Source organism: Natrix helvetica (genome assembly GCF_964273705.1).
Source record: "Natrix helvetica genome assembly, chromosome: 12".
Taxonomy (NCBI): domain Eukaryota; kingdom Metazoa; phylum Chordata; class Lepidosauria; order Squamata; family Natricidae; genus Natrix; species Natrix helvetica.
In genome coordinates this window covers 14,417,701-14,438,426 of record NC_138556.1, presented here as the reverse complement: position 1 = coordinate 14,438,426, position 20,726 = coordinate 14,417,701, and the positions used below count along the sequence as shown (strand labels likewise).

The window sequence follows — 20,726 nt, the reverse complement described above, 5'->3', positions numbered from 1 at the left end:
GATCAGAAAGGTCGGAGTTCGGAGGTTCGAATCCCTAGCGCTATTTAATGGCATGAGCTCCCATGACTTGTCCCAGCTTCTGCCAACCTTGCAGTTCGAAAGCATGTAAAACTGCAAGTAGGAAAATAGGGACCATCTTTGGTGGGAAGGTAACAGCCTTCCGGGCGCCTTCGGTGTTTAGTCATGCCGGCCACATGACCACGGAGATGTCTGGCTCTTCGGCTTTGAAATGGAGAAGAGCACCACCCCCTAGAGTTGGGAATGACTAGCACATACTGTATGTGCAAGAGAAACCTTTACCTTTACCTTAGGAGTCTAGCTAATGGAAATTGCTCTGTTGAAGAACGCATTTTAGTGGTTGAGGTTGTCAAAGGCAGAGGAGAGTTACTGGTTTGTCTTAGTTTGGTTTGTCCTTGTTTGCCCCTCAGGCAACTTGAAGAGAAGAGTTGTAGAAGTTCATCCATCACTTTACTCCTGGAATTCTACTTGGTTTCTCTGATTAGGTCATACTTCCCCAACATATCATTGTCCTTTGGGCTGGAGGGTACAAAATTGCAGAAGACTTCCATATGTCTTCTTTCAACTAACTGTGGTCCTCCAACATCCATGTGGGAGAAGTTCTTTTAACAAAGTAATTGAAAGACAAACCCTGTTTCCCTGAAAATAAGACCTCCCAGGATAATAAGCTTAATCGGGCTTTTGCCCACATGCGCTGAAATAAGCCCTCCCCGAAAATATTGCAACACAGCAGCAGCCAGGAGGTGACCACGCTCCCCGCCTCCTGCACCTCAAAAATAATAAGACCTCCCCCAAAATAAGGCCAAGTGCTTATTTTGGGGGTCAAAATAAAATAAAACCCTGTCTTATTTTCGAGAAAACACGGAAGTAACCTAGGTCTGTATAGGCTTGAGATGATAAGCATCAACAACTAAAGATCTTAAATTTTCTGTCTCCCACAGATGTAATGGGGATGGTGAAGAGGACAAAAAAGTTGTCTCTCTGCAACTGGACAAAGAGCACCATGCGTTGTTCATTGCGTTCTCCAGCTGCATCGTTAGAATTCCCCTCAGTCGTTGTGAGCGTCATGGATCGTGTAAAAAGTAAGGTGCCTGTACAACTTCATGCCATTGTTTCTGCCAGTTGATCAGGACAATGGATGACTCCTATCTCACTTGGTTTTGCTGTAGGACTTGCATTGCTTCTCGGGACCCTTACTGTGGCTGGTTGGCCCACGGATCCTGCGGGAGAGTGAGAGCAAGCATGTTGTAAGTAGAGCCATTTTATTGTTGAGTTGTACATCGCTGCACAAAAGGTTACCAGCATGACATTAAATGCCCTTTTGCAACTCTGTAATCCCCTGATTTGGGGTAGAGTCAGGGCAGTTGGATGGAGGTGAGAGTTTACTAGCTGGATGCCCTTCCTGACACCTATGGGGAGTTCACAGCAGTTACCTTTTCTTTGTGCCCTAGGAGAGAAACATCTGCTACCTAGGATTGAACCCTCAGCCTTCCAAGTGGAAGGCAAGCATTTTCACCACTAGGCCACCAGACTATCAACATCACATTCTGCTCCATAAAATATCTTAAAGATTAATGTGGTAGAATAAGCTTTTAAGCCCTTAAACAAAGCTTCTGGTGAGACTTTTTTTAGAGCTAGCTTCACTTACACTAGATCCATCTTTAATTAAGACCCAAGTGGTGACACAGAAGCCATCCTTGGCACAGATTTCTTTCCATGGGAACTGTGGCAAGCTCCATTCATGCCTGATTATATACTCCCTTCTTCCCTAATTTAAAGCTATTCTTGCTCCTGTTTGTTCCTTTTTTAAGACTCCAGGATGCTGTTCATTTTTAATGTAATGTTTATGGTTTTTTTTTTAATTCAAGTTTTCATGAAAACATAGATGGCAACACAGGGCTAGATTAACTGCAGTGTGTATATTACTTGAAGTTCAGTTTTTGGGGGAACAATTCCAGCATTTAGGTAATCCAATATCCGGTTACCCACAACGAGGAGAGACCTTTGTAAATTTAAATCCAGGAAATGTGAACAACAATCTTAATTGTTATTCTAAAGGCTGCATCACCAGAGGGATAGAATCAGGATCACGTGAAGAGTTAATATACCACTTGATAAAGCCACACTTGGAATACTGCATCTAGTTTTAGTTGCCACAATATAAAAAAGATGTTGAGACTCTAGAAAGAGTGCAGAGAAGAGCAACAAAGATGATTAGGGGACCGGAGGCTAAAACAGATAAAGAATGATTGCTGAAATTTGGTATGTCTAATTTAATGAAAAGAAGGACGAGGGGAGGCATGATAGCAGTCTTCCAATATCTCAGGAGCTGCCACAAAGAAGAGGGAGCCAAGCTATTCTCCAAAGCACCTGAGGGCAGGACAAGAAGCAATGGGTGGAAACTAATCAAGGAGAGAAGCAACTTAGAACTGAGGAGAAATTTCCTGACAGTGACAACGATTAATCAGTGGAACAACTTGCCTCCAGAAGTTGTGAATGCTCCAACACCAGAAGTTTTTAAGAAGATGTTGGATAACCATTTGTCTGAAGTGGTGTAGGGTTTCCTGCCTGAGGAGGGGGTTGGACTAGAAGACCTCCAAGGTCCCTTCCAACTCTGCTATTCTATTCTAATTCACATTTGCTTCAGAACAGCCTGTCATTTAAGGCTGCCATTGTCCAAAACCGTACCTCCGTTCCTGCCCTTTCTCTGACCTTATCTCCATCATTTTCCATCCCATTATTGTGGCACAGTAAACGATGATGATGGATGGGGAGGAGGGTTTCTTTTCTCCAGACTGGAAGTTCTCCCTGTCTTCCGTGGTGGTAGACAGAAAGATGTTTTGTGGTGCTGCTTTGTCAGGAAATAGCTCAAAGGTCAGATGCTCCGTTCAATGGTTTAATTGTTGGTCATTTGGGTCATGGTTTAATGAGAAAATCCTCTGGGCAAGGGCGACAAAATGGGAAGAGCAACTGTGAGCTAACACCAAAGGCTCTCTGGAGTTGGCCTCATCTATTAGCTGTGCACTGTGTGCCAGTACGTAGCTTAGGAAGCAATGTAGCTTAGAGAAGCAACCACTCATCTTTGCATGGATCACGGTCAAGAAGACCACTCAACACAGCGATCTGCTATTGGAAATGAGGCCTCCCCTTCCTTTTTTTGTCTAACATATCATTTCTTGATTCTAATGCCCACCCCCTTCACAAACAATAAACAAACAAACAAACAAACAAACAAATAATGCATACATATATACTCGATTTACAACTACAATTGAGCCCAACATTTCTGCTACTAAGTGAGACAGTCCTTCAGTGAATTTTTGCACCATTTTGCAACCTTTCCTGCCGCAGTTTTTAAGGGAATCGCTGCAGTCGTTTGCCACCCGGTTGTTAAGTGAACTTGGCTTCCCCATTGACGTGGCTTGGCAGAAGGTCGCCACAGGGGATCACATGACACACACACCCCGGGACACAGCAACCGCCCTACATATGAGTGAGTGACCAAGGCTCTGAATTCAGATCACATGGTAGCAACGGTCGTAAGTGTGGAAAAACGAGTCACCAGTCACCTTTTTCAAGGCCGTTGCAACTTTGAAAGGTCAACTTTTGTCAACTGAGAATTATCTGCGTATACATAGATACATGCATAGATATCACGTTCAGGGGTGAGATTCAAAAATTTAGGAACCGGTTCTCTGCCCCGGTTGCTAGGTAGGTGTCACCATGGTGGGCATGGCCTACTTGGCCTCCTGTACTATGGTGGGGCGGCATTTTCACCCTGGCTCTGGAGGCTTTGGCGATCCTCTGGGAGGGGGAAAATGGCCTTCCAGAGGTTGGAAACAAGTTCATTTCTTGAGGTTTCCAGACTTCCGGAAGCCCTGTTTTTTGCCCTCCCTAGGCTCCAGAGGCTTTTCTCGAGCCTCTGGGAGGGTGAAAATGGCCTCTCCCGGGCTCCGGAGGCCCTTCAGAGGCTGGAAACAGGCTCATTTCCGGACTTCCAGTACTTCCAGGAGACCCATTTTTCACCCTCCCAGAGCCTCCATATGTGCCCTGCACTTGCCTGCATCCAAAAAGGGCGATTTGGAGACTCCTGGGAGGGGAGGGGAGGGATGGGCGAGGCCATCCAGTCCTTGCAACTGCCGGTTCGGCGAACCAGATGTAAAATTAGCATCCAGTCCTCCAGAACCGGTTCGAACCACCTGAATCCCACCCCCGATTCCTATTGCAGTTCTTGCATCTGTTTCAATTGATGATGTTGATGATGTTCCAGCCCTCCTTGGATTTCCCCAACTAATGCTGTTAATTGCAGGTTGTCTTTGTTTGTTTCATACAACCACAGCGTTGGAGGGTATGAGCAAGACGTGGAGTACGGCAACACTGCCCACCTGGGGGATTGCCACGGTAAGCGCCTCCCTCTCGGATGCCCTCTTGAGAATGCAGCATGGTTTGGTTTGTGAACCACACGGTGGTGTGGAAGATCCTTGTTTAATGGCACTGAGCACTTGCCCTCCCTTTAAACTGAAAGCTGTTTGATCTCGGGTGGTGGATTTCTTCGACCGATCCGTCTTTTCCCCCCCAACCGTCACGCTGGTTCGTGAAGATCCACAGCCACTTGATGATTAAATTGAACCCTTTTTTAATTTTTTTCCTGGCCTGTTTTTCCCTCCCTTTTGGGTAGCCGATTGTGTTTTGATTTTCTGATTTTTCCGTTGCTCAGGCTTTGAAAATCTTTTGCTTTTCCTTTTGGTTACTTTTCACTGATTACGTGTTCCTTTAATTCTTTTAGAAATTTTGCCTACTACAACTACACCAGATTACAAAATATTTGGCGATCCAACATCTGGTTAGTTTTTTCCAATCATTTTTTTCCTTCCCCCAATTAATGAAGCTTTTCTTTCCTTCAGTTTGAATAGTTTCAGCTCTTTCTTTCTTTCTTTCTTTCTTTCTTTCTTTCTTTCTTTCTTTCCCCCTCTCTCTCTTTTCGTTCCTTTGGGTGCAGTTGGCAATCTTTTGCTTTTTTTTAATTTATATTTTTGCTTTTCTGCTTTTAATCATATCCCCACTGATGGACAAGATAAAGCCAGTCGGTTTTGGCTCACTCGATACTTTTCACCTCATATAGCTGCATGTTTAACAGCTCATTATTTAATTGAGGTCCTTCTTTTATTCACCCACAAATCTGATCGACATGGATGAGATTTTCTCGCCTACTCTTCCCACCTTCCACCCAGTCATACATTTTTGAATGCTAACCACCTCCTTGTCATAATTCAATATATGGATGCCTGCCTGATTCTCCCTTTCTTTGTTTTTCTTATATCTCCCAGTTCCTTTATCTCAAATACGCATTTTCCAAAATGTGTATTTCTCTGTTTCAATTGCCTTGATTTCTCCAGTAATAAGAATGTGTTTGTGCTGATCATTATACTTAGCATTATAACGTCTGAAGTTGTATGTGTGTTTTTCTTTTCTTCTTCTTCAGAACAAAAATTGTAGAGAATATAGATTTACTATGAACATTAAAACTACTTTTATGATAGGGTTATTTATGTAGGGTCTTAGGAGCTACTGGGAATGCATTCACACCAGCCCAGAAATCAATGATTCTTTTCTAGATTAGTCCAAAACTGCTATTGGAATGATTGACAAGCTCAGCTAATTTATTTAATTAACCATACATTAAGCCTATATAAAGCATCCACCCTAAACATCCCTTCTAAGCGTACCTTTGAACTTTTAACACGTATTTAGACAAGAAACTGTGCAGGTTTTAACAAAACTTCTCTCATTTCGACACCGTAATGTCTAATTTGAGTTCGGTGACCAAAATAATCCCATGACATGGTAGCCCGACAACAGGGGTCCCCAGCCCCCTGATTCCTGGACCGGCACTGGGCAGAGGTGGCCTTCAAAAATTTTAGCAAGGGTCATGTGGGTGTGGCAGGGCCATGTGGGTGTGGCCTAGTTGGCTTCCTGCACCACAGCAGGGGGGCGTTTTTGCCCTCCCGGGCCTCCGGAGGCTTTTGTCAAGCCTCCGGGAGGGCAAAAACAGCCTCCCCAGGCTCTGGGGGCCCTCTTGAGGTGGGAAACAGGCCCACTTCCAGCCTTCTCAAACTTCCAGTTTTTCACACACACACCGAGCCTCCGTGCGCACCCTGCACTTATCTGCATCTAAAACGGGCTGCGTGGGGATTCCTGGGAGGGGTGGAGGGGCAGGGTCAGCCAGGAGTGGGATTTGGGGGTTCTCCAAACTGCACAGAATCTTAGCTAGTGGTTCCCCTGAACCCCTGGGAACCCCCAGCAGCCCACCCCTTCACTGGGTCACGGCGTGCCAGAAATCGGGCCACGCAAACAAGCAAAGTCTCATCCATGGAACGTAACCACGCCCCCTCCAATCCACAGAAAAACTTCCCTTCACAGAACGGGTCCCTGGGGCCCAAAAGATTGGGGCCCGTTGCCCTACAAGGTAGGCCAAACTCAGGCCCAAAGTCATGAATATTAAAACTACTTTCATGATAGGGTTACTGCAGTAGTCTTGCAACTCTGAATGTGCCTCCCTCTGGCCTGCCTTTATCCTAAATAAAACTGTGGAGGGTCATTCTGAGTTGCTTTCTCAAACCCTATTTCTGCTCTGGGCTCAGATGTCTCTTACCTGTTGCTTCAGTCGCGAGGTTATTCTCACTACTCCCACTACAGGATCTTAGATTAGAGGATTATTTCTCTCTAACATGCCCAAATTAATTCAATTTACAAATCCCTCCAACCCATCCTCTACCCATATGAATCCCCCTCTTCAGCTGTTGCAGAAGAGCATTGGAGCAACAATGCACCGAGCATTAAAAAAACCCAAACCCATCCCTTGCTAGCTTGCATTTCGATACGCATCCCAATCCAGCCTCTTATCCTGGATTTTTTGATATGGAGCCACAACGAATAAAGGCCTTAAGGAAATGGAATGTATTGTCTCCCTTGACACATGATGCCATAGATTTTAGGTGTCACATTTTGTAGCCTATAAGACTCGGACTATTTTGAGGCGACTCCCCCGTGGGCTTTTGCTGAGCCTAGAGAAATTCAGACTGTGACATCTGCTTGGACAACAGTCGTGATAGGATAGAGGTGCCAAGTGAAGTTGACAGCAGTGAGCCAAACGGATAAATAAATTAGATTTTTGCCTCTCGATACGATCTGTCCATCTCGTTTCCATCGGTCTAATAAGGCCAATTGATTATATTGAAACTGAACTTGCATTTTAATCTGATTTGGAGATTAATTCACAAAAAAACAGCCCCGTGCTTGATTGTCTATCCATTTCCTCGTACAGATTCCCATTAAACATCTCCCTCTTAAACATCAGGGGTCCCCGAACTTGGCAACTTTAAGACTTGTGGACTTCAACTCCCGGAAGAAATGTGGGAGTTGAAGTCCACAAGTCTTAGAGTTGCCACGTTTGAAGACCTCTGCTCTAAATAGTACTTAGCAGCCATTGAGTAAAATCAGCAGTGGATGAGTGGGGGGGGGGGGGAACGCAAGAAAAACAACTTTAATGCACATTAATAAAAATCTGTTTGCCACCACAGACATGATGTTATCCTCAGCTTCCATTACCACAGTGGGAAGCATCCCTGTTCTCTCGCCCAAAGTGATTGGTTCCTGGAAACCTAAAGTGACTGGCTCTCGGAAATCTGTAGCTCAAGATGACCCAAACACTTCTGATTACTCTGAACCTTTATCAGGGGTTCCGAAGGGTAAGGCCGAATCAGGGAATCTGTTGAAGCCGAAAGAAAACCTGATACCTTCAGCCATTTTCAAAGATTCGGTCCATAGTTTTGGGCCTCTCTCACTCAATGGATATGCAGTGTGTGTGTGTGTGTGTGTGTAGATCAAAGGCAGAGCGACATAGGCGGCTCAAAAAAGAATTGGAAAGGTGAAGTGTGGATCTGGATGTGGAACCAATCAAGAGATGGGTTTCATAACTCATGTCAGCCAACCCCTGTTCATTCCTCAGCCAGCCATGCTTGAGAAATTCTGGAAGTTGAAGTCCACAAGTCTTAAAAGTTGCCAAGTTTGGAGATCCCTGTTCTACCTAAGTTGAGAAAGAGGGAGGGGAGCGAGACAGAGAGGAGAGAGAGAGGAGAGAAGAGAGAGGGGAGAGAGAGGACAGACACAGAAACAGAAAGGAGAGAGAGAGAGAGGAGAGAGACAAAAAGAGAGAGGAGAAAGAAGAGAGAGAGAGAAGAGGAGAGAGAGAGAAGAGAGAAAAAGCGACAGATAGACAGAGACAGACACCTGCAGTTGACCTAATGAAGTACCTCACATTCTGCTCAAAACCCAACCCAGTTTTTACTAGAGAATAGAGAAGGTAGCTATTTTGGAATCACAGTTAAGTGGTAGAACAGACTTTGCCTCAAATATCCTTTCTGTCATGGGATTACTTTTGACCTCTCTGTCTCTCTCCCAGGCCCATCGAATCATGAAATTTAATGATGTGCCACTGGATTGCTATCAAAGAAAAATAGGACCACTGTCTCAAGAGGCTTTGGACAGAGGTCTAAAGTCACTGTCAGTTTCTTCTGCAGGCCCATATTTAAACCCAGGTCTCGGTTATCCACTCGCCTGAACTGCCTTATGTTCGCACACCTCTTAGTAGATACTGCATATTTGCACGGATTTGTCCCTATTTTCATCTTGTTTAAATGACCCGAACCTTGTTTGCCTTTTGATAGTCCCTGGAGTGTATCAGGTTTCCTTTCAAGCTTTCTGAAATTCCTTTGCTTCAGGTGTTTTATAGCTTGAGTGTCCTTTGAAATCTTTATCCGGATTTAATCACGGGCTCTCTCGAGATTATATATATATATATCACTTTTTGTCTTTGGCCTCTCTGTCCTTAACTCACCCCTTCTTCCGGACAAAGGCATTAAAATCAATAACCCTGAGCACATTTAACTCTCGTTCAAAGCCTGGCCTCTAACAAATAACAACAACAACAATACTAATAAGAATAATGCTCCTCTTCATTTTTAAGTTTTCCGCCTGGCGTTAGAATAACACGAGTCGATGCGTTCTTCCAAACTAACATTCTGGTGTCTGTGGCTGCCTTAACACAAACAAATAATAAAACTGCTGTCAGAAAAACATGTGAGCGCCGATAATTGTGTGTTAATTGCGATTTTAATTATTCTTCGAGACTAAATTAAGAGGCATTCTGTATTTTAGGGGGGGGAAACTAATATCTTTTCATTAATCCATCATCTCTAAACCAGCATGAGATTCCAAATGTGCAATTCTTATTCAAGCATAAATCATAAAAATATAAAATTGTTCTCTTTTTTGTTGTTTTAATCCGCAGACAGTCTAAGAAAAAGTTGCAAAACATTGAGATGGACGAGACACCCTAGCTCTATTGATGCAATGAACAAATTATACTATATACTGTGTTTCCCCGAAAATAAGACAGGGTCTTATTTTCTTTTGAACCCTGAAAATAAGCGCTTATTTTCAGGGAGGTCTTATTATTTTTGAGGTGCAGGTGGCACACGCACACACACACACACACACACATTTGCATAATCCTCTCTCGCATTTGATTTCTGATTTATGAGTCAGGCAGGGAATTGAGAGAGAAATCCTTCCATGAGTTATTAATTGCAGTCTGGCAGAATAACACCTTATAACCTCAATTTTCCAGCAGAAATTGTTAAAGTTAATAACATACCAGCTACTATTTGTGTGTCTTAAAAGGAGACTTGGGGACAGGAGGAGAATAGATCGGCAGAATATCGCATTCGGCAAGTTCTCCCAGCTGATCAACCCAGAGGTGTAGAAGAAGTCACGTCTTGTATCCAAACGCAGAGCAAAATCTCTCTGTGCTTACCCAAGTCTACTTCTGAGAAGTTCTATAGGTAGTTGTGGAAGGAGATCTTCACATCAGCCTTCAATTTTGCTCCATGCTCCTGCCAACTAAGGACGGGAGCCATCGGTGATGCACCTTCACAACAGGGCTTTGATCCTCTACTTCGGCAGAAGTTCTCCCTGGTGATAGTTGCTTTACTGGATGTTAGAGGGCTTTGTTGCACTCGTGTCAGAAGCACTAAGGCACTTCTGGGTTCAAAGGATTAGTCGGTGACATGCCCTGGGGAGTCCTAGTGGGAGGCTTCTTTCACATCCTGGGCAGGAGCTGGAGTGAAGGATGAGAGCTCAAGCCCGCCCCATAGTAGCTCTCGGGTCTCGAACACTGCCTAGTTAAACTTCTGCCCAGTGTTCCATCCACTCAAGCCATCATGCTCCTTTAGCTGGAAGACTAAGAGCAGAGAAAACTAGCCACCAGAATGAAAATTTATAACTAGGTAACAGTTAGTTCACTCCTCCTTAGCTTCAGAAACGTGCCTATAATGGATATGAAATCCAGACCGAAGCAGTCAAAAGAGCAGAAATAGCAGATTTTTCGGAGTATAAGATGCACTTTTCCCCCCTAAAAGAGGGTGAAAATTTGAGTGTGTCTTATACACCAAATGTAGCCCTACCCACCCACTAGCCCCCACCCTTTGGCCTCTCCTTCTCAGCAATTTGCCTCCTTGCAGCAAATAGCAAACAGCCTCTTTCAGCTTCAGCACAGCCTGATTAGCACAAGCAGCTGATTGTCAGTTGGATCAGCCTCCCGACTATCAGCTGTTTCAGGCTTCAGGGATTGCCTATTGCCACCTCCATGCTCCCTGTTTTCAGCCTCCGCATCCCATTTTTGGCCTCTGTGCACCCCATTTTCTGCCTATTCCGATCCCCGCCACCTGGAACGGGCAGAACATGGGACGTGCAGAGTCTGAAAACAGGATGTGGAGGCCGAAAATGGGGCAGCAGAGGCGGCAATCGGCTATGGCAATCCCTGCAGCTTGAAACAGCTGATCGTTGGAAGGCCAATCCAACCAACAATCAGCTGCTTGTGCTAATCAGGCTGTGCTAGGTGCGTCTTATACTTCAGAGCATCTTATACTCCAAAAAGTATGGTACTTCTTAGTACAAGTATTCTCCTTAAAGAGTAACTCAGTCTATTGGCTTTCCTGCTTTGGACATGTATTGGGGTCATTTTATTTCTTATTTATTTATTTATTTATTTCTTAGATTTTTAGACCGCCCCCTCTCCCAACAAGGGACTCGGGGCGGTGTACAGTCAATGCAAATAAAATACAGTCATAACAATAAAATACATTTAAAATACATTTGGAGGGGGAGATAGACTGTACAAGAAATAAATTATTCTAAAACCCTAAAAACATCCCAATTAAAACCCCAAACCCAATTAAAATAAATCCCCGGGAGGTAAAACTAAGAGAGTGCCAGGCCAGCTGATTGAAATAGGTGAGTCTTTAACTTTTGACAGAAGGAGCGGAGGTCGGTGGTAGTTCGAATGTCAGGGGGGAGGTCATTCCAGAGGGTTGGGCCCATCACAGAGAAGGACCTACTCCTAGGTGTCGCCCGTTGGCATTGCCTAGCGGACGGCACCAGGAGGAGCCCCTCCCTGTGTGAGCGGATAGGTCGCAGGGACGTGTGTGGTAGGATGCGATCCTGCAGATAACTAGGTCCTATGCCATGGAGCGCTTTAAAGATGGTGATCAATACCTTGAAACGCACCCGAAAGGCCACAGGTAGCCAGTGCAGTTCGCGCAGGAGAGGTGTTACGTGGGAGTAACGCGTACTCCCCATAATAACCCGCGCGGCTGCGTTCTGAACTAGCTGCAGTCTCCGGATGCGTCCCAAGGGAAGCCCCATGTAGAGGGCATTGCAGTAGTCCAGGCGAGACGTCACCAGCGCATGAGTGACCGTGCGCAGGGTACTCCGGTCCAGTAGGGGGCGCAATTGGCGCACCAGGCGAACCTGGTGGAACGCCCCCCTTGCCACGGCTGCCACATGGTCCTCCATTGACAGCCGGGCATCAAGGAGGACGCTCAAATTGTGCGCCCGCTCCACAGGGGACAGTTGTTCGCCCCCTATGAAGTCATGTCCACAGTCAGTTTTTGCATACCGTCTAGGACGCCCAAATTGCGCGCCCGCTCCACAGGGGACAGTTGTTCGCCCCCGATGGAGTCATGTCCACAGTCAGTTTTTGCATACCGTCTAAGAAGAAGCAGCAGCTCAGAAAGGATGTTGAATGGCCACATTGCCTCTCAGAATGAAATGCCAATCTATGCCATCACTATATCTCATGCCCTTTGGCTGATCTCGCAGCCCAACTGTTAGGGTTAGCGCAGGACTCCTGAAGAAGTAGAGACACCAAAGCAGGCCAAAAGTGCAAAAGTCATGACCTCATTGAACAATCAGGCATATCATCTCCAAAACGTAGAAGGCTGACCAAGAGGGGGTAGGAACAATAGGGTTGTTCTTACAAACCGTTAGGGCAGTTGCACTTTGCTACTCATTGCATACACTCAACTCTTTCATAGCGGTACAATATATTGTTGCAATGTCTATGTGCAACTCCATGCCAAGAAAAATCCACCACACACAAGAGCAATAAATCTAGGACTAGCCATGATTTGACTTCTAAAGGTTAGCTTTAAATATGTTTAATTGGCATTTATAGGGGCCGCTTCATATCTTGGACACCGTTGCAGGAATATCCAGTCCTCTCAAAATCCATTCATTGCAGTTCATTCAACCATAAACATGAAGACACGGAAGCTGTGCTAGATCCTGTCCAATTTATGTTTAATTGGGACCTGGGGTGGCTGGACTGAGAAAGAGAAGAGAAATGTTAAGCAGTAAGGGATGCGGTGGCTCAGTGGCTAAGATTCTGCCCTTGTCGATCACAAAGGTCGGCAGTTCGAATCCCTAGCGCCGTGTAACAGAATGAGCTCCCGTTATTTGTCCCAGCTTCTGCCAACCTAGCAGTTCAAAAGCATGTAAAAATGCAAGTAGAAAAATAGGGACCACCTTTGGTGGGAAGGTAACAGCATTCTGTGTGCCTTTGGCATTTAGTCATGCCGGCCTCATGACCATGGAGACATCTTCGGACAGTGCTGGCTCTTCAGCTTTGAAATAGAGATGAGCAGACCCACTAGAGTCGGGAACAACTAGCACATATGTGTGATGGGAACCTTTATCTTTAAGGATTCACACAGTTGTTACACATAACACATATAGGCCCTTAGAACATACTAGGGGTGCTCCTTGTGGATCACTACCTTATCAAGAGTGATATAATTCCTTGATGCTGCTCAAAGGGCTGTTAACGTTCAAGACACCAAGTTTTGGTTAGGTGCCTTTCGGATGCAACACGAAATAGCAAACGTTTGTCTCGTGATTTGATCATCCAAAGTACCCTCTCTAACCTGTCCATCATGTGTGTGTATGCTTGTCATAGGTGTGAGGTGGGAAGTCCAGTCGGGCGATTCCAACCAAATGGTGCACATGAATGTCCTGATTACCTGTGTCTTCGCGGCTTTCCTTCTGGGAGCGTTTATTGCCGGCGTGGCTGTTTACTGTTACCGAGACGTTTTTGTGAGAAAATCCAGGAAGATCCACAAAGACGCGGAGTCGGCTCAGTCCTGCACGGATTCCAGCGGGAGTTTTGCCAAGCTGAATGGCCTCTTCGATAGCCCAGTGAAGGAGTATCAGCAGAACATCGATTCGCCCAAACTTTATTCCAACTTGCTGACGGGTCGCAAAGAGCTGCCCCAGACGGCAGACACGAAGTCCATGTTGATGGTGGACCACAGGGCCCAACCCCCAGAACTGGCAGCTCTTCCGACCCCAGAATCGACTCCTGTGCTTCAGCAGAAGACTTTACAAGGGATGAAGAGCCAGATGGAGAAGGCCCAGAACAACCTCAGCTCTTCAAGGAAAGAAGCCCCCTTGAAGAGTCCTCAGTTTTTCCCCTCCAGTCCTCCACCCCATTCTCCTTTAAGTCACGGACACATCCCCAGCGCCATTGTCCTTCCCAACGCCACCCATGACTACAACATGTCCTTCTCCAATTCTAACGCACACAAAGCGGACAAAAAGATGCCCAACGTGGACCACCCACTGACTAAGTCCTCAGGCAAAAGAGACCACAGGAGGTCCGTGGATTCCAGAAACACCTTGAATGACTTCCTGAAACATCTCAACGAAGCCCCCAGCAACTCCAAAGCCATCATGGCTGACCTTCAGGTGGCCCACCAGACTTTAATGTTGGATTCCATGGGCAACGTGACGGAGGTGCCCCCCAAAGTCCCCAACCGGGAAGCGTCTTTGTACTCTCCTCCTTCCACCCTGCCAAGGAATAGCCCGACGAAACGGGTAGACGTCCCCAACGCGCCGACAGCGCCAATGACCTCTTTGGAAAGACAAAGGGGCTACCACAAGAATTCTTCCCAGAGGCACTCCATATCCGCTCTTCCTAAAAACTTAAACTCCCCGAACGGGATGCTGCTCTCCAGGCAGCCTAGCGTTAACCGGGGAGGGTATATGACTCCGACCGGAGGCACAAAGATGGACTACATCCAAGGGACGCCGGTCAGCGTCCATCTACAGCCTTCCTTGTCTAGGCAAAGCAGTTACACTAGCAACGGGACGCTTCCTCGGACAGGGATAAAGAGGATGCCCTCTCTTAAGCCAGATGTGCCACCCAAACCTTCTTTTGCCCCACAGACGCCTTCAGTCAGACCACTGAACAAATACAGTTACTAAAACTTGCCTAATCAATCCATCCAGACCTTGCGGGGGGGAGATGGTGCAGGACAGATGGAAACTAAGACTCCGACTCGCTTGTCACAAAGGGCATTGTGGGAGGACCGAATTGGGGGGGGGGGGCAAACAGGCTCTTTTTGCTCCATCGGCTGGTTTTGTCCGACCCGCAGCAAGACTCCGCTTGCCCAATGCGTTAAAAGAGAGAGGAAGGGTTGGCCACTGCGTTTGTGTGTTGGGAGGGGAGAGACGTAGCACACAAAAAAAAAGGATGGGGACTTTGCAGCCACTTCAAAAGAGCTGTTTTAGAGTACTTAGGGAGGAAGCAGATCCGTGAACAAAATGAAACAAAAATACTTGAAATTAATAATAATGAAAGTGAGAATTTCAAAAAAGGGGGGGTTGTTTTTAGACTGCCATGCTGTGTAGTCTTCCCACAAAATGTGAACGTTTTAACTCTGTATGCATTTGCCTTGCCTCTTGCACAAATATCCGGGGAAAAGAAAAAGGAAAAAAAATGTCTTGAGAACGTCTGTTGGTTAAAAGAAGCAGCGAGCTGAATCTCAGCCTCTGGGTCCAACGGTAGCATTTTTATTTTTGCCTCCAAAGGATGACAGTTTGTTTTAGGGTGCAGAAAAAGGGGGGGGGGTGAGAGGGGGTTGCATGCCTGTGTGCGAGGAAGCCTTGAATCCTATGGAGGTGCTCAATCCCATTCTGTCATCCGGATAGAAATGTTTACATTTGTGAAAGAACGAGGATCTTACCAGCAGCTTCGACTCTGGTACTCTTGCAAAGATGCACTGCAGATCTCACGCAGTGGGCTTGGCGATACAGGTAGTCCTTGACTTACAACCGCAAGTGAGCCCAAAAATTATGTTGTTAAGCAAGACATTTGTTACATGGGTTTTGCCCCATTTTAGCAATAGCAATAGCACTTAGACTTATATACCACTTCACAGGCCTTTAGAGCCCCCTCTAAGCAGTTTAAAGAGTCAGCATTTTTGCCCCCAACAATCTGGGTCCTCATTTTAGCCACCTTGGAAGGACGGAAGACTGAGTCAACCTTGAGCCTGGTGAAATTCGATCTGCCGAACTGCTGGCAATCAGCAGTCAGCAGAAGTAGCCTGCAATACTCTAACCATTGTGCCACCGCAGTTCCGTGGTTAGAGTTTACAACTATTTTTGCCGCCGCTGTTAAGTGAATCACTTCAATTGTTAATTTAGTGATACGGTTTTTGGGTCCAGCCGACTTACTGGTCAAAAGGTCACAAATGTGGATCAGATGACCCCGGGACACTGCAACGGTCATAAATACATGCCAGGTGTCAAGTGTCCGAGTTTTGATCACACAATCAACGCTGCAACTGTTCTAAGTGTGAAAAACGGCCATAAGCCACTTTTTTTCAGTTCCATTGTAACTTCAAACGCTCACTAAACAAACTGTTGTAAGTTGAGGACTACCTGTCTTGATTGAGGCACATGACCCAATTAGGTACAATGTGCGAAGCAAGCCAAGCATAGATACCCAAAGCCAGGCTTCTCTATAGCTAGATATCTGATTTCCAAATGTTGTTTCATTTACTGTCCTTCAAAACATCAAGGGCTGAAGCCATCCAGTATAGAGGTTCTTCATTTCCCCAAATTTCAAGCCCATCATCTTCACGAAGGAAAAAGAGGACAACCGCAGGCAGGAAAATACCCCAGATTTCTGTTTTTCAAACGCAAAGAGTTGCGCTGTAGCTTCCTGCAGTGTCCTTCCACCATCTGTCTTAAGCTCATGGGAAGTCAAGGAGAAACCCACATTGTTGTCTTTTATGAGTCCAACAACATGTCAAGCCTAACGTGAGGCCAGACGGTGTATGTTTGCCATTGGGCTTCTCTGACCACTGCTTATGTCAACCGTAAGGAGATACTCTTCTCACTTTTAAAGAGCTCTGTTAAACTTATTGAGTATGTTCCTACAACACTTAAGCCGACATGCCCTACTCTGCTCCTCCAGGTAAGTTGAGACTGCAAGTCTTATGTTAGTCCAACCTGGATTGACTTAGAGTGTTGGGAGTTGTGAGTACCACACATCTTGAGGACACAAGGTTGAAGAAGGGTATTGCTAAACCACAAGTCCCAATATCTGTAGGAAGCATGCCAACAGTGAATGGTGAAGGATACTAGGAGTTGTAGTTAGTAACATCCACTTGTCTACTTCTGTATGAAGCTTTGTGGTTTCCTCCCCAAGTTTTGAAACACTTGTGGGTAAGAACCAGAGGGTTCAAGCAATGTTCTCACTGTTGTAACGGATGTTGGCTTCGGATGTTATGTGAACACGCCCAATAGATGCTACGTTCCGAAGTGAGGGAGGATAAATGTGACATTATCCCCATAATATAACCATTCCCCACCCCCAATGTCTTAGCAGGATCCATCCATCAAAATTCAAACAGAAGCACAGCCCATCTTTTTAGCTTGTGGTTTCTTTGAAGCCATGCCAACAACAACACTATTGTAAATATTCTGTGTGTGACTTTACTCAGATCTGTGCATTTTGTGCCTTATTCACAAGAATGATTTTTTTTTCTCCTAAATCGCTCACTACTAAAAAAAAATCCTGTCAAGTGTTCTCTGTAATCGTACATCGTAAACCTCCGAGTGCTTTTAAGTTCTCTCTCTGCAGTGTCCAAAACACATGAAAGGGGGAAAAAAACGCAGAGAAGGAAGGGATTCCTATTTTCTGCAGAACCGTTTCATTATCCATGGAAAAGTAATCTATAAGCCAAGAAATAGCGCTGTGCTAAACATTCAACCCTGAATCGCTTAAGAATCAGACGGCAACAATGGGAAATCATATAGGATTTGCAGGATAATACAAGCCACCAGTGGCGGGATTCAAAAATGTTTACTATCAGCTCTGTGGGCGTGGCTAGGTGGGCATGGCTTTGTGGATGTGGTAGGGGAAGGACACTGCAAAATCCCCGCTCCCTCCCCATTCCTGGGGGAAGGTCACTGCAAAATCCCCATTCCTTCCCTACCCCACTAACCTGCTTTCCAGCTCCATTCTCCTGTTCAGGGCAACAAAGGAAGGTCAGTGGTGAGGCAGCAGGGGCGGGGCCAGCCTATTTGCCGGTTCTCCGAACTACTCAAAGTTTCCACTACCGGTTCTCCAGAACTGGCTGAATTGTGTTCTGCAATCCACCCAAAGTTACACAAGGCTGATTGTCAACTCAGACGAGGATCTTTGGTTTGTGTAGGATGTTCCACCATTTGGTTGCTGAAGTCTCTTGCAAACCAATCTCTTAAGTTTACAGGTCAAATGCAAAACATCCGTTTCTGTCCTACATAAAAAAGAAAAAAGAGAGTTTTCGAAGGGACGGTTCTTTCATATAGACAATTCAACTCCTTTTTCCAATCTGTATGTCGAGCATCACTGGTTCTCCCAACATGTCACCAGTAATTTTTCTAAATAAAAAAAAAAAAATCTTCGGTCTTGCAACTAATACCTTTTATTATTTTTTTTAAAAAAAGAGAAATCAAATGGCAAAAATGTAATTGACGTCACTTTACGATGATTAATGAGTAATACATACTTGTGTAAAACTGAAACATAAATGTTATGTGAACCCAAATAACTTTTCTGTAACATTGTGCTGCCTTCGTTTGTGGGTATCGTGAGACATCTCCGTATTTCTGTTGGAACAAAAAAAAAAAAAAACCTCTAACATTCGACATAGTCTCTATTCTGTTAATTTATAATTTGTGTCAGGCTTTTTTTTTCCCTTAAACAAATAAACACATGCTTTATCCGTTTGTGCAAAGGTAAATGCAGATTGTATCTTTTTTAAAATGGTACAGATTTTAAAAAAAGAAAGAACAAAACAGTAACCCGGGAAAAAAAAATAAAGGAAAGAAAAACTGCTCTATACAAGCTTATAGAGTACGTTAACCTGTATAGATATCTTGTAAACTTGTACTGTGGATGTGTAAATAAAAGACGTCCTTTGGGTTTTTAACACCGCATGTAAAGATGAAATAAACTCTTCAAAAGGAGCATCTCACATCTCACTTGATTGCACAGCTGGAAATAGGGGACACCATCCATCAAGAGCCTCTTCTGACCCAGCTCCCCAAACATGACAAATCCTAGTAGTTGAAGCAATGATCCCTTTATTAGGTGCACCATCAGCCCCGGCAAAAACTTTCTTTTTCACCACAGGCTATTGTCCGGCAGGGCGATGAATAGTTGTCTGTCACATCTATTCATCTTCGTCCACTGTCTTTTATCCCCAGAGCTAGGGTGGGGCTTCGCTAGCAGCTGTGGATCTTCCGTTCCAAGAACCGGCTCATAGATTTCCATTGCTCTCCTCTCCTCTGCCTTCTACATATCTGCGTGTCAGGTACTGGACCCAGCTGTTCCTCTTCTCCCTCATCAACTACCTCCAGACCTTGGGGTTGTTGACTCTCCAACTTATGGGGAGCTTGGTGCTCTCTTGAGTTTGGTGCTTGTTTTGCAGACATTTCAATACCAATCTAGGTAACATCATTAGTACGAGTTGAACCCTCGTTCAGGGTTGATCTCCCCTAGGACCGACCGGTTGGATGGCCTTGCAGTCCAAAGGACTCGCAGGAGTCTTCTCCAGCACTAGAGTTCAAAGGCCTCCATTCTTTGGCGCTCAGCCTTCCTTATGGTCCAACTTGCACAGCCATCCATTGCAAAACCATAGCCTTGACTATACACACTTTTGTTGGTGGGGTGTTTTGTTCAGCTGGTAGCTAGATCCAATTCTTCTGAACAACCAACACTTCCCTTCAGGCTGCAAGGATACCATTTTTTTCCACTCATCCTGAAAGGTAAAAATGCAGGTAGGTAACCAAAACTTATTACGGACCCACAACATCTCAGTTCATTTTGTTTTTATTTATGGATGAATTTTCTTTTGTACACCCTTAAGCAAAACGCATTATTATGGACATGCTGGGGTCCTGGCCCGTACGAGTCCATGGAATAAATGCCTTAAGACTTTCTCTCTGCTCAGATAATTATAAAAGAAAGTTTTTGAAGCTTAAGGTCAGGAGGCTAATGTGGTTCTGCTGAGATGCCTTGTCAAAAGCTGACCTTACCCAAGTGCCAAAGATGGCAAACAAAACTTTTTTTCCCCTTTGTTTGCTTTCCTATCCCTGGAGCATACAGACTTCAGAGTGCAAGACACTTCATTATCCTCTCTGCTAAACACTCAGCCTCCCTCAAAGACCAGGAACTGCAGTAAATGTTTCACAAATGATGTATTGAAGATCTTTATACACTATTCATTCTCCAAAGGAGTCCCCAGCTAGCCTTCCCCCTCATCTAGGCAAGTTGATGGGGATCTGACCTACTTAACTGAAAAGAAGTGTTACTTCTGGGTCATACTCCCAGCGTTTTATCAAGAACAGAGACTCCTGTGGCTACAGATCGCTTCTCAAGGGCTTGGGATCCAGCGTCCAAAATTTGGTGAGCATCTTGAACATGTTAGTGATACACTAGAAGGACAAAGCACTAAATGCCCGAAGAGCCATCTCATTAGTTAACTTGTGGTATTTGTTCATTTTAGATACCAAAAGAATCCAGTCCTAGTACAAGCATTGAAAAACCAGATACAAGTCTTATAATTCCTGATTAAAATACAGAGTCTTCCAGCACAGAACTAATGGTAAGGTCTCTTAAAACGTGGAAATACAGGTCATTATGGGTGGAAGGCTACAAGTTTTTCAGGTAAAGTGGTTAGTAGAAGGAGGAAAATGCTTGATGGGAACTGAAGCTCTGCAGAGATGGATCTTAGCAAACTCAAATCTGCTTAACTTTATTGCACCTGGGTAGGGAATGCAGAAGACTTGGATAGTAAGACTTCCTTAGCAGATATATCTTATGCTGAAAGGACTTTGCTAAACAATACTATCTATCTATCATCTATCTATCTATCTATCTATCTATCTATCTATCTATCTATCTATCTATCTATCTATCTATCTATCTATCTATCTATCTATCTATCTTATAGTTATATATATAGAATATCTCCAAT

The 20,726-nt window shown here is 44.9% G+C and overlaps 1 protein-coding gene across 11 annotated transcripts in view; it reads left to right on the top strand.

The window, feature by feature from the left end:
• SEMA6D (semaphorin 6D) overlaps window positions 1–18,715 on the top strand; it is a 79,826-nt gene extending 61,111 nt beyond the window's left edge. For 3 of the 11 annotated variants that reach the window (XM_081965286.1, XM_081965289.1, XM_081965290.1), the window contains exons 15-20: window positions 960–1,100; window positions 1,188–1,265; window positions 4,328–4,419; window positions 4,805–4,861; window positions 7,599–7,766; window positions 13,373–18,715. In XM_081965286.1, the coding sequence (XP_081821412.1) occupies window positions 960–1,100; window positions 1,188–1,265; window positions 4,328–4,419; window positions 4,805–4,861; window positions 7,599–7,766; window positions 13,373–14,679 (1,843 nt within the window). In that variant the 3' untranslated portion in view covers window positions 14,680–18,715. Of the gene's footprint in view, window positions 1–959; window positions 1,101–1,187; window positions 1,266–4,327; window positions 4,420–4,804; window positions 5,001–7,598; window positions 7,767–13,372 lie in introns of those variants that run through there. The other 8 variants (XM_081965291.1, XM_081965295.1, XM_081965292.1 and 5 more) reach the window with 8 other exon arrangements.
• The last annotated feature ends 2,011 nt before the right edge of the window (window positions 18,716–20,726 follow it).